This window comes from Cricetulus griseus, chromosome 8, assembly GCF_003668045.3.
Source record: "Cricetulus griseus strain 17A/GY chromosome 8, alternate assembly CriGri-PICRH-1.0, whole genome shotgun sequence".
Lineage (NCBI taxonomy): Eukaryota > Metazoa > Chordata > Mammalia > Rodentia > Cricetidae > Cricetulus > Cricetulus griseus.
The window spans coordinates 22,515,297-22,527,647 of record NC_048601.1 but is presented as its reverse complement, the minus strand read 5'-3'; the positions used below and the strand labels follow the sequence as shown (position 1 = coordinate 22,527,647).

Genomic DNA, 12,351 nt, shown 5'->3' with positions numbered 1-12,351 from the left:
ACAGCAGTAGAAACGCTAATTAAGATAGTCTCAGAAAAACACATATTGTAAGTTTTCTCTCATCTGTGTTTCCTAGATTTTATGTAGACATCAAAAATCTGTACATACATAAGATATGAAAGTAGAATCAAATATGGCCAGGAGAACTAATAGAATGGAAATAAAAAATGGGAGGGGTGGAGGGGGGAGTTGGGGAAGAATATGTTCAACAGAGAGTATATACTTACAGGACGATGTTTTAAAAATAGGAAAGATGCATTGACTCCTTTCTCTAACTTGGTGATAAGCAGCAATGGAAATACAGAGCACAGAACCTTGTACTTGACCTCCAAGTGAGTTTCGTGGGATTTCCCACTAAGTTAGACACTGACTTCTCAAATGACCAATTTATGTTTTACAAAACACTTTTATTAGGAATTGTTTTAAGAGACTTGGATGCTGAAGTTATTTATAGAGATAATCGTATGCGTTTTGTCTCCAATAAAATATAAAATAGAATTTAAGAAACATTACCAATTGAGTAGTATTACTCACTATTACATCCTGTGGTATAGCAGAGAGACAAAATATTGACAAATGCTGCCAGAGAACAGTCCTGAAATAGAAAACATTTGTCTATATAATGAGGAAGCAAAGAAAATCCTAGACAAGATAAAAAAAAGAAACCTATGTTTATACTGTTGTGAAATTGTAGAATTTCCAAGAGAAAGTATAGATGGCAATCTGATTATTCATCATGTCATTGTAAGTTAAAACAAAATGAAATAGCATTTCATAATCTCAATGGGACAAAGTTAAAAGCATGACAATGACTAAGTACTTTGTATAGATTATAACTTTTAGACACAGTATTGAGGCCCCAATTATTCAAATGTAATTTAGAAAATAACCTAGTAGTTTCTGACAAATCAATATTCCTTGCTACAAGAATGCTTATAAATTGAAATTCTAGATAATCCATAAGTATATACATCAGTAGACAGACCCAAGAAATGAAGAAACTTTATTTGCAATAGGAAAATCAGAAAAGTTTTCCAGTATCTATCATGAAGAGAATTCGGTGCTTATTGATGTAATTTTACATAGCAAGATTCAATATTTAGCAATGGAAAAGACTAAATATGGCTATGTTATAAACAGACCACTTCATGCATAAGTTCCTAAAGCAGGCTCAGGAAAGGCAGCAAGTCACAGAATACATACAGCACGTCATGTTTATGTAAAAGTGACAAAGTTTCACAATGTATAATTTTGAAATAGAAAACTATATTCAAGACAGGACAAGGAAATTAGCACAAAGGTGGCAATGGGACTTCCCTTTGGAGAACTGTGATGATAGGAACATGCTCTAATAAGGGAAACAGATGACTTCAACTAGTCTAAGCAAAATGGTTCAAAAAGATTGCTTATATAATGAAGTTTTTAAAGAGTTTATGACATTATTCCCAAATCTATTTATAAGTCCCAATCAAGTAATACATTTGTACAGTTTTTGAGGGATTGTTAAGTAATAGATATTCTTCTCTAGCCATGCAGTGATCGCCACAGTGCGCCCATTTACAACACACTTGGATGTCTGAGCATTTAGTTAGCCACATATATTTTATGAGCAGCTACTTAATCATTTGGATAAGCTCCAACCAGGATCTAAAACTCCTGCCGTCCATCTAGAACTTCCTCTGAAGCATTGTATCCCTTTGGTCAGGGTTGTGCTTGGCTTGCAGCATGATGGCATTTGGCTGTAAGAGAAAGCAGCTCTAGCAAACGGATTTCTTTCCACTAGCTTGCGCCAGTCTGACTTTTAGCTTTGCAGAGTGGAGGGTTTTCCTCCTTAAAGTGGGAATTCCCCATGAAGGTGTAGTTTCAGACACTTTTCAACACAAGTAATACATCAAGTAATACATTTTGATCAAACTTTCTTTTATTCATATCAAAGCAGATTACATTGGAATCGTCTCTGCTATTCTTTTTTATTTTTTTATATTTATTTTTTATATATTTGAATTACAAACAAGATTGAACAACATGACGATCCCAGTTCCCTTCTCCCTCCCTTCCTCCTCCACCACCTGCCCATGGTTTCTGCTATTCTTAGGACCAAACAGAAGCAACTCAGTTGAATATGATAGAAGATTTTTTTTAATTGAAATTCAAAATAGACTGAGAATACCTCAAACGCTTCTTGCTCTTAGTGGTACTGTGTCCAATATTACATGGTACAAATACTCTCTTGTGAATGACACATAAGCAAGTCTTGTTCTAAAACATAGACACCCATTTTGATCATGTAACAATTTCTGAGCATCTATTGTTTTTTAAATCATGGCTGCCACTCACAAGTGGAGACTCCTTCCACTGTTGCAAGCTCCAACTTGAGTTTGCCCTTTGCATGATCTGGCAATCACGTTTAAAGGAATTTCTTGGCTAGATAAAAGCAAATACCTGAAAATCTACATGTTCCAGGATGCATGATTCCACAATTCTCTGTCTCCTTTTAAATCACTGGCCTTAAGCCTCATCTCTTATTCCACATCTACCTTCAGACACATTCCCTCCTTGAAAACAGAAGTCAATGAATGCAAATAATATCAGCTTTCCGTAGGTGAAAATGCGAAATACAACATGAAATTCTCAACTCCATCCAGAAACAGTACTCATGAAGGCTGTTTCCTCTTCCAGTAGACTATCTATCCAGTGTTGTGTTAGACAGCCTCAGTGTACGATCCACCTCTGTTTCCCCGGAGACTCTGCCTAAGTTTCCATCCATGTCATTTCACCTGAGCATGGGCAAGAGCACAAAACACAACCGAGGCTCTGAAACCTACACTCTATGTTGTCTTGCTTGTGACACCCTTCAGAAGGGAGAAGCAGAGACCCTGAGCTTTCTACACCAGAACTCCTAATTACTTTAAAAATTCATATGAATTGAATATAAGGAGTCATCCTGCATAAGACTAAGAGAAAAGAAGCACATTTTAAAACATCTGTTACCTTTTCCACATAGACCTGATCCTTCCCAGTCCTGTTACATTATGTTGAAAAATGAGAAAATTGTGATTTAAATGACACATCAAAAGTCATGGCTAGTTGGCAACTATCTAACCCCCTGGTGGCTTTGTTCATTGTGACTTGCTGTCTCCAAGGTTGACAGAGACAGGTGCCATCACTGTTTAATAAAATGCATTGACTTCACACCACTCTTTGGCATCTTGAGTTCTACAAGAAATTCCTTTGCCTTAAGAAGGAAGTTTTTTAAAGAACTTTTTTCTTGACTGGTCATGTGACCTTAGTAGGATCACATAGCACTTGGGAAGACATATACAGGCCAATAAACCAGCGCTGGAGGCCAGGATTGAAAGAATTTCCACAGCCACCATGGTTTTGCCTTTGGAGCTCAGGTAAGCAGGTATGAAAGAAATCCACACACTGCAGAAGACCAGCATGCTGAACGTAATTGTTTTTGCCTCATTGAAGCTATCTGGTAGCCTCCTGGCCAGAAAAGCAATAAACAAGCTGAGAACTGCCAGAAAGCCCAAGTACCCCAGGACACAGTAGAAGGCCAGGGGGGAGCCCTCGTTACACCTCAGGATGATTGCCCAAACTCTGACTGTATGTCAATGTCAGGAAAAGGAGGATATGTTCCCAGCCAGACTGCACAGATGCACACTGGGATGAGGGAACCACTGCAGACTACAGCGTTGGAGAGTTGAGTCACCATCCACATTTGTAACTTGCTCCCTGGCTTGATGGCTTTGAAGGTCACAACCACAGTGAAGGTTTTTGCTAAGATAGCAGAGACGGCAACAGAAAATACAACCCCAAAAATCACGTATCTCAAGACACAGGTGACTGTTCTAGGTTGGCCAATGAATATCAATGAGCAAGAGAAACAGAACATTAGAGAAATGAGCAGAACGTAACCGAGATTTCTGTTATTTGCTCTGACAATGGGTGTGTCCCGATAGCAGATAAATAACCCTAAAATCAGGGCTGAGAAGGCAGATAAACTAATGGCCAGAGAGACCAAAACAACTCCTAGAGCATCTTCATGGGCAACGTCATAATTTTAGGGAGACACTGATTTTGCTGCTCATTTGGATACTGATATTCAGGGCACTTGATGCATTGATCCAAATCTGAAAGGGAAGCAGATTGATTGATTACATTCCACCAGTCACTTCCCAAAAGTATGTATGAGAAGTATGCCTTGAGCAGAACCATGGCAGAATTCTGAAGGGAATGTGTTGTGGAATAACCTTTTTTGTTCACTGTGAAGATGTGTCTTTGCATAGCCCCCTTCTTATTGGTTTAATAAAAAGCTAAATGTTCATTTGCTAGGCAGGATGTATAGGCTGGCCAGCCAGACACAGAGGATGCTGGGAAAAGAAAGACTGAGTCACCAGCCAGAAGGAGAGGAAGCAGCATGGGGAGTACATGATAAAGGTAACTGGGACACATGAAAGAGCATAGATGAAAAGATATGGGCTAATTTAAGTTGTAAGAACTAGTTAGGAACAAGCCTAAGCTACTGGCTGATTTTTTTAAGAAGTCTCCATGTGGTTATTTGGGAGCTGGTAGGAAGGACAGAAAAATCCAACTACAGGAATGCGCCTGGTTACATTCACTGCACTGTATGTAATATTGAAAATAGTAGATGGTATAACGATAACTTTCTACCATCTGCCACCGCTTTAGAGCCCCCAAATAACACACAGTCTTATATTAGTTACAGTGCTGCTGGACAATGACTAGGACTTCTTATTTGCTAGCTCAGTCTTAATTATCAACCATAACTACATATATATATATATATATATATATATATATGGACTTATCTTACCGAGGATACCAGCCTTATGTGTCCTCTCTTCCTGGGATCACATGGTGACTCTCTCCCTTTCCTACATTTCCCAGAATCCTCCTTCTCTCCTAGTCCTGCCTAACTTGCTTCCCTATTGGCTAACAGTGCTTTATTTATCAACCAATAAGACAGACATATACACAGAAGGACCTCCCTCATCAAGATGGAATAAGTTAATTTTTCTTTCATGAGAGAAAAATACATATACACTTGAATCCATAAAATATACAGAAAGTGAGTGGAATTGAACAATATGAAAAGAGTCAGAAACCTGGAAGTGATGTTGAAGGGAAAATCAGAATATGAAAACTGTATTTGATTATGTATGAAAGGAAGAGAAAGTACATTTTGAAACTTTTAGTTTTTTCCTTTCATTTTTATCTTTTCTTAATTAAAAGATCTTTCTTTTTATTGCTTGAGAATTTCATATATGCATATACTATGTTTTGATCGAATCCACCACCCATTTCTTAACCCCTCCAATTCTTTCTCTATCCCCCTCCACCACTTTCTCTCCCATTTCTACTTAACAAACAAAACAAACAAACAAACAAACAAACAAAACAAAAAAACCCTCACTGAGTTCTCTTAATGCTGCTCGCATGCCCATGGGTAGAGGACCATCTTCCAGAACACGGGCAGCCTACCAGGGGCCACATATCTGAAGAAAACCCACTCTTTCTTTCCAGCAGCCGCCAACTGCCAATGGCTCCTTAGGGAGGGTTGGGATTTCATGAGCTCCGCCTCCATCTGCGGTGGGATTTTGTCTGGCTTGATCCGGTGCGAGCCTCTGTGAGCTCATGTGCTCAAGGGCTCTGTCATGTCTGACAAATGACATCTACAGATGTCCCCTACCTCTTGTTCTTACAACCTTTCTGCTTTCTCCTCCACCATGACCCCTGGGGCTCTTATCCCTGGGCGCTCTTGGTTGTGACCATGGAAGGCCTAAAATTCACAACTTCCTGTTTCCTGGCATCTGTGTTCAGGAACTGCATTATTTTCTTTCGTCTCTTTGATTTTGATTTTACCAAAGGATATTTAGAAGTGATGCTGAGGGCAATGCATTTTAGAGGTGAATATTTCTAATTATGACAAAAAAAATGCTTGTTTACATGAGTTCTTTAAAAATCTTTCACTGAATTCTGATTAGAAATTTATTAAAGTAAAAATAACTTTGCACTTACTTGTCAGTGTATATTTACTTTATTTGAGTTTTCTGCAATTTTACTGAAAATTTGGTAATTTTCTTCTCATAATTTCCTTTTGAAAAAAAGGTACAAGTAGAGGTAAGTCTGAATCTTGAAAACAAATGCAGTGACATGGGGAGTCTTATTCACTAAGTTTAGACATCATTCACTCTGAAGGACACTTGCATGGGACCCTTCTTTAGTTAGAAACAAATTACAGCAAGGCACAATATCACACACCTGTAATTTCAGCATTCAGGAAACAGAAACAGGAGGATTGTCCCCCAGTCTGTTCTACATAGCACATGTCATGCCAGACAGAGCTTCACAGTGAGGGCTTGTCTCAAAAGAAAAGGAAAGAAAGAAAAAAGGAAGGAAAGAAAGAAAACAATTGCATATTCAGCTATGAGTTTATGTCACAAAAAAAATCTTAAAATACCAGTATAGATAATTCTTCTTTCAAAAAGTGGTTCAATCCATTTCTTTTCAATGGTATGCACAGTTTGTTTTCAGAGCTAATGATTTTTCATGATTATTATCTAATGTGTTCGAATACCAGTTCTGTGCACTCTCCCTGTGATTTTGAAGACTATATCCTTTAATATAAGCAGCTAGATACTGGTGGTTTGAAGAAGAAGGGTACAAGGAAAGAAAGCTGATTGGACTACTTCCAAAGCATGGATACAATGTTCTAAAAGGCCTGTCAAGAAGCATTAGCAGCCACTGAAAAGCTGATGGGCCATAGAATCTATTTTTAAAGGTGTATGGTGAGCCCAGGTTGAATTTAGTCCAAGTAATGAAACTTAATGATAATTGTATGACCTGTGGATGCAGCTGTGTATACAGTACATGCCTAGCATATACGAGACTTTGGGTTCAAACCCCAGCACAAAAATGTGCTAAAAGCATGGTGATGATAGGAATATTTTCCTCAAAACTGTTTAGTACTATGGGATCATATCACTCAATTAAACTCCTAATTTGCAGTAAATGTACATTTGCAAACTACTTTTTTAAAATTAATGCTTTTAGGCATAGTACAAAAAAATTATTGTTCCAGACTATGCAAAATATAAGTATTGAGGTACAAGGATAATGTTGGTAGACATTAGACTATGGAGAAAAACCAATTCTGTCATATAGACATAAGTATCAAAGCTTATATTGATGACTCAGGAAATACTGATCTGGGGTTGAGAGAAGACCTAAATTGCCACAAACATATTAGGTAGAACTACAGGCACTTAAAAACAATGGGATCCCTAGAAATTATGAAGGTGAATATATTTTTCTTGCCTTTTATCTATTAAAGTCAAATGCATTATGTGGCACAAATTGTAATTGTTCTTAATAATAACAATTTGGAGTCAGATATAGGGGTAAACGCTGAAAAAATAAGAAAGCAGAGCAGCCAGCCTCTAGTTCTTACCTCTACCGAATCCTCAGACTGAATGAGTGATCCTGTCTCTAGGAATCCTCAGACGAATGCTCCTGTCTCGTCCCTCCTTACATTCCTCTCTCTATCTAGCCATATCCCTTCCTGTTTCCATCTCCCTAGTGCTGGGATTAAAGGTGCGTGACTGATCAATTTCGTGTAGCCCAGAGTGGCCTTGAAACTAACAGAGATCCTTCTGCCTCTGTCTCCATAATGCTGGGATTAAAGATGTGTGCCACCACTGCCTGGCCTCTATGTCTAACGAGTGTGGCTAGCTCTGCACTCTGATCTTCAGGCAAGTCTTATTTGTTAAAGCACAAACAAAATATCACCCCCAGTGTCAATTTTCTAAGACAACAGACAACAGTGGTATTTGATGTTGATGAGAATACAGAGCACGGATTGGTGGTGCTCGCCTATAATTCCAGCACCAGGGAAGCAGTCAGTCTGGCCATCGGTGACTGACACAGAAAAGCAAAGAGCCTTAATTTAAACATTCTTCGCATAGTAAAGATTTCATTCAGGAGAGTAAAATGGGCATGTCAACAGGCCTGCTTGGAAATAGATGTTAGATGTTGAAGTCTGGGCACCAAAAACTGGTAGGGAACACTGCTGATGTGCCTGGAGAGGCTTTGCAATTAGAGTCATTTAGAGGAAGAAGTGATGTCATCTGGAGAGCCAGTGAGGAGGAAGGAGCATCCCCACACCAGTATCCTCTGAGGTCACTCAGTGTTTGGCTCTACAGTGGCCTCAAACTAGCTTACAGTACCAGGAAATACATTTGCAATGAAGACTCCCACAGGAATCAAAGTAATTTGAAAGAAGAGTATAAAATCACAGAGCAAATATTTATTTAGTCATTAAAGAATATTTATGGAATTTTTTACTTTTAGCCATGGGAAGCATCTCAAACAATGGTCACCAGGTCCCAGGAAAGAGCAGTGTGGCTGTCGTCAGTGTCACTCTGCTACAATGTTTTTAGCAGTTCCTCTGACGGGAGGAGCATCCATTTTGTCTTAGCTGTCTCCAAGATTGTATGACCCCAGTAATTTATATAGGTTCTTTGAAGTTCAGTTTCCTCACTAGACAACTGTTGATTGTTTTTAGTCATTTTTTGTAAGCATGAAATAAGGTCTTGCTTTTATAATGCATTGCATGGTTTGGGGTAAACAGGGAGCGCTAAGTTCACCCATTACTATTACTACAGTAGGAACAGAGACATTAGTGAAAAGCAGGGGTGGAAAGGAAAGAAACTGAACTCAATACAGATGTGCTGAATACAAAGCTGGGCCAGATGCCACAGCACACCCTGTAGTCACCATCAGATGTCACAGCACACCCTGTAGTCACCATCAGATGTCATAGTACATCCTGTAGTCATCATCAGATGCCACAACACACCCTGTAGTCATCCCCAGATGCCACAGCACATCCTGTAGTCAGTCATCCCCAGATGCCGTAGCACACCCTGTAGTCACCGTCAGATGTCATAGTACACCCTGTAGTCAACATCAGATGCCACAGCACACCCTGTAGTCATCCTCAGATGTCATAGCACACACTGTAGTCAGTCATCATCTGATGTCACAGCACACCCTGTAGTCATCATCAGATGTCACAGCACACCCTGTAGTCACCATCAGATGTCATAGCACACCCTGTAGTCATCATCAGATGCCACAGCACACCCTGTAGTCATCCTCAGATGTCATAGCACACCCTGTAGTCACCATCAGATGTCACAGCACACCCTGTAGTCACCATCAGATGTCACAGCACACCCTGTAGTCATCATCAGAAGTCACAGCACACACTGTAGTCAGTCATCCCCAGATGTCACAGCATACCCTGTAGTCATCCTCAGATGTCATAGCACACCCTGTAGTCACCATCAGATGTCACAGCACACCCTGTAGTCATCGTCAGATGCCATAGTACACCCTGTAGTCATCATCAGAAGTCACAGCACACACTGTAGTCAGTCATCCCCAGATACCATAGCACACCCTGTAGTCATCCCCAGATGTCATAGCACACCCTGTAGTCACCATCAGATGTCAAAGCACACCCTGTAGTCATCATCAGATGCCACAGCACACCCTGTAGTCATCATCAGATGTCACAGCACACCCTGTAGTCATCATCAGATGTCATAGCACACCCTGTAGTCACCATCAGATGTCACAGCACACCCTGTAGATATCATCAGATGTCACAGCACAACCTGTAGTCATCATCAGATGCCATAGCACACCCTGTAGTCATCATCAGATGTCACAGCACTCCCTGTAGTCATCCCCAGATGTCACAGCACACCCTGTAGTCACCATCAGATGTCACAGCACACCCTGTAATCATCATCAGATGTCACAGCACACCCTGTAGTCATCCTCAGATGCCATAGCACACCCTGTAGTCATACTGGAGGCTGAGGCAGGAGGATCAATCGCTAGAGTCCAGGAGTTTGAGACCAATCTAGGCAGCATATCAGGGATCAATTTCAAACAAAAACAATAGTAACAAAACGACTGGGCCAAAATCAGGTTGGTTTTTTGTTTGTTTGGTTGGTTGGTAGTTTTTTCAAGACAAAGTTTCTCTGTGTATTCATGGCCATCCAGGCTGACCTTGAACTCAGATTTGCTGGCCTCTGTCTCCCAAATGCTGGGATTAAAGGCCTGCACCACCACTGACTGGAAAGAACTTTTTAAAAGAAAAGTAGAGGGAGTTAGCTATATTAATAAAAATGACCTCCAGGCATTGTGTTACCCTTTACCCCTGTGTCATTGTGTATGATTTCCACATTCAAACTCATTTCTAGACATACCTGTTTTATTTGCAATCTCTCCTTTTGGGCAAGGGAGGCAATCAAAACAGCAATATGGTTTTCCTTCAGTAGGTGTTTTTCTGAATCCGAGTAGACAGCTTGGACAGCAGACAGAGAAAGGAGTCTGTATAGGAGACATGGGAGGAGGGAAGCCAGTCAGGAGGCTAAATGCAGGATTAGCACCCAGATGGTAGATTTCAGCAGGTCCCTGTGTTCTGTAACAACACATGCTTTTAGAGAGTTTGATGCCCAAAGATATCTCTCTCTCTCTCTCTCTCTCTCTATATATATATATATATATATATATATATATATATATATCTTATTTTTATTACATAAAACAATTTTTGCATTTAAATAAATTTTGCTCATATCCTCCCCCCAAATCAGTCCCAGTCATTTCTTCTTCCCCACCTACCCAACTTTAAGCTCTTTCTCAAAACAGAAATCAAAATTACAATACAACAACAAACCCTGCAAACTAAGAAAATAAAATACAACAGCACTCCGCAAAGAAAAACAAAAACAAAACCCGCCAAACTAACCATATAAAAGCAAAAACAACAAGCCATAATGTGGTGACGCACGCCTTTAATCCCAGCACTCAGGAGGCAGAGGCAGGCGGTTCTCCGTGAGTTTGAGGCCAGCCTGGTCTACAAGAGCGAGTTCCAGTACAGCCTCCAAAGCCACAGAGAAACCCTGTCTCGAAAAAAACAATTTTTTTAAAAAAAAGAAAACAGCAACAACAGAAACTTGTGAATTCCCTTACCTGTTGGTCCAATACTCCTGAACATGAGACCTGCCCCGGTATGGTTGGTATACCCAGTGTCATTCCAGTAGAGAAACTGATTTTCCCTCTCCAGGAAGGACCCCAGAAGACCACAACTATGCATCTCTTCTCTGTTCATCACATCACTGAGATGGTCAGGGTGAGCAGTTCCAACAATAAGCGAAACGAATGTGCATATAGGTTTTAAATTCAAATTCAGAAACACCTATTTTCAGAGACTGTTTTGTTGTTGTTGTTGTTGTTGTTGTTCCCATGTCTTTCTTTTTTTTTTTTTCACCCAAGTCAGCCACCTCCACTAAAGCCTTGACCTCTGTATGACCCACCTAGAAAACTGCCTGAGTTGTTTGTTCTTATCAGGTAGGTCAAGGGTCTGTTTGATCATTACAAGGAAATCTAAAGAATTAATCCAAAACCAATCAGTAATTCTTACAATGATTCTTCGGTCAGCAAGTTCTGGTGTTTGGTATTGGAAAGGGCAAAGTGAGGTCCCTCTTGTCCTAAGGACATTCAGCAGCTCCCTTAAACCCTGTTCTCTGAGGAGCTCTACTCTGAGGACTAGCTCATGGCACCAACTCCAAAGATACTCACTTCGCTGTAGTATTCACCCCAAGTTATCAGTTTATCATTTAGGGAAAAATGGTGAACACTTCGAGATTCAAAGACAAACTCGCCAACCTTCACTTGGGCTTTGGAACCATTCTGCAGAGACTGGTAATTAAAGAGGTCAAGCTTGGTTGTCAAGTCTTCCTGATTTACAACGTTCTCCTCATCAGGGTTTCTTCCAAATTGGCCCTTTTTAAAGAATGGGTGGAGCTAAAAATGAAAAATAACTTTCAGAATTTGACCTATAAAGGCACAGAAATGCAAATAAACCTGGTTACCCCCTCTTTCTCTAGCTATATGCTCCAGTGCTTTCGTTTTTGTTCCATATATCAAACACTTACCAGAGGGCTAATACATGCCAGAAGTGGACTTGCAAGCTTTGTCTGTATTAATAGTTATGTGCTATTGACTAACGCTATCACCACTTTGCCAATCTGAAAACTGAACTTTCCTAAGTCATACAGCTAGTCAGTGATGAAGCAAGAACACTTGGCACCTGGTTGTAATTTTTAAGAAAAGATTGGAGCCATTTGAAGGAGATGTCTTGTTTTTTATAAAATTTAAATTAGAAAAAGCTTCATTTACATGTCAATCCCAGTTCCCTCACCCACCCCTCCTCCCCTGCCCCCCACCAACCCCCATCCCATCCCC

At 40.0% G+C, this 12,351-nt stretch overlaps 1 protein-coding gene across 1 annotated transcript in view; it reads right to left on the bottom strand.

Moving 5' to 3' along the window:
* Positions 1–3,236: 3,236 nt before the first annotated feature.
* Positions 3,237–12,351, bottom strand: part of LOC100750604 (vomeronasal type-2 receptor 26-like) — a 38,876-nt gene continuing 29,761 nt past the window's right edge. The window contains 5 exon segments of the mRNA XM_035449018.1: positions 3,237–3,595; positions 3,598–4,059; positions 4,062–4,136; positions 10,308–10,431; positions 11,686–11,910. Coding sequence (XP_035304909.1) covers positions 3,237–3,595; positions 3,598–4,059; positions 4,062–4,136; positions 10,308–10,431; positions 11,686–11,910 — 1,245 coding nt within the window.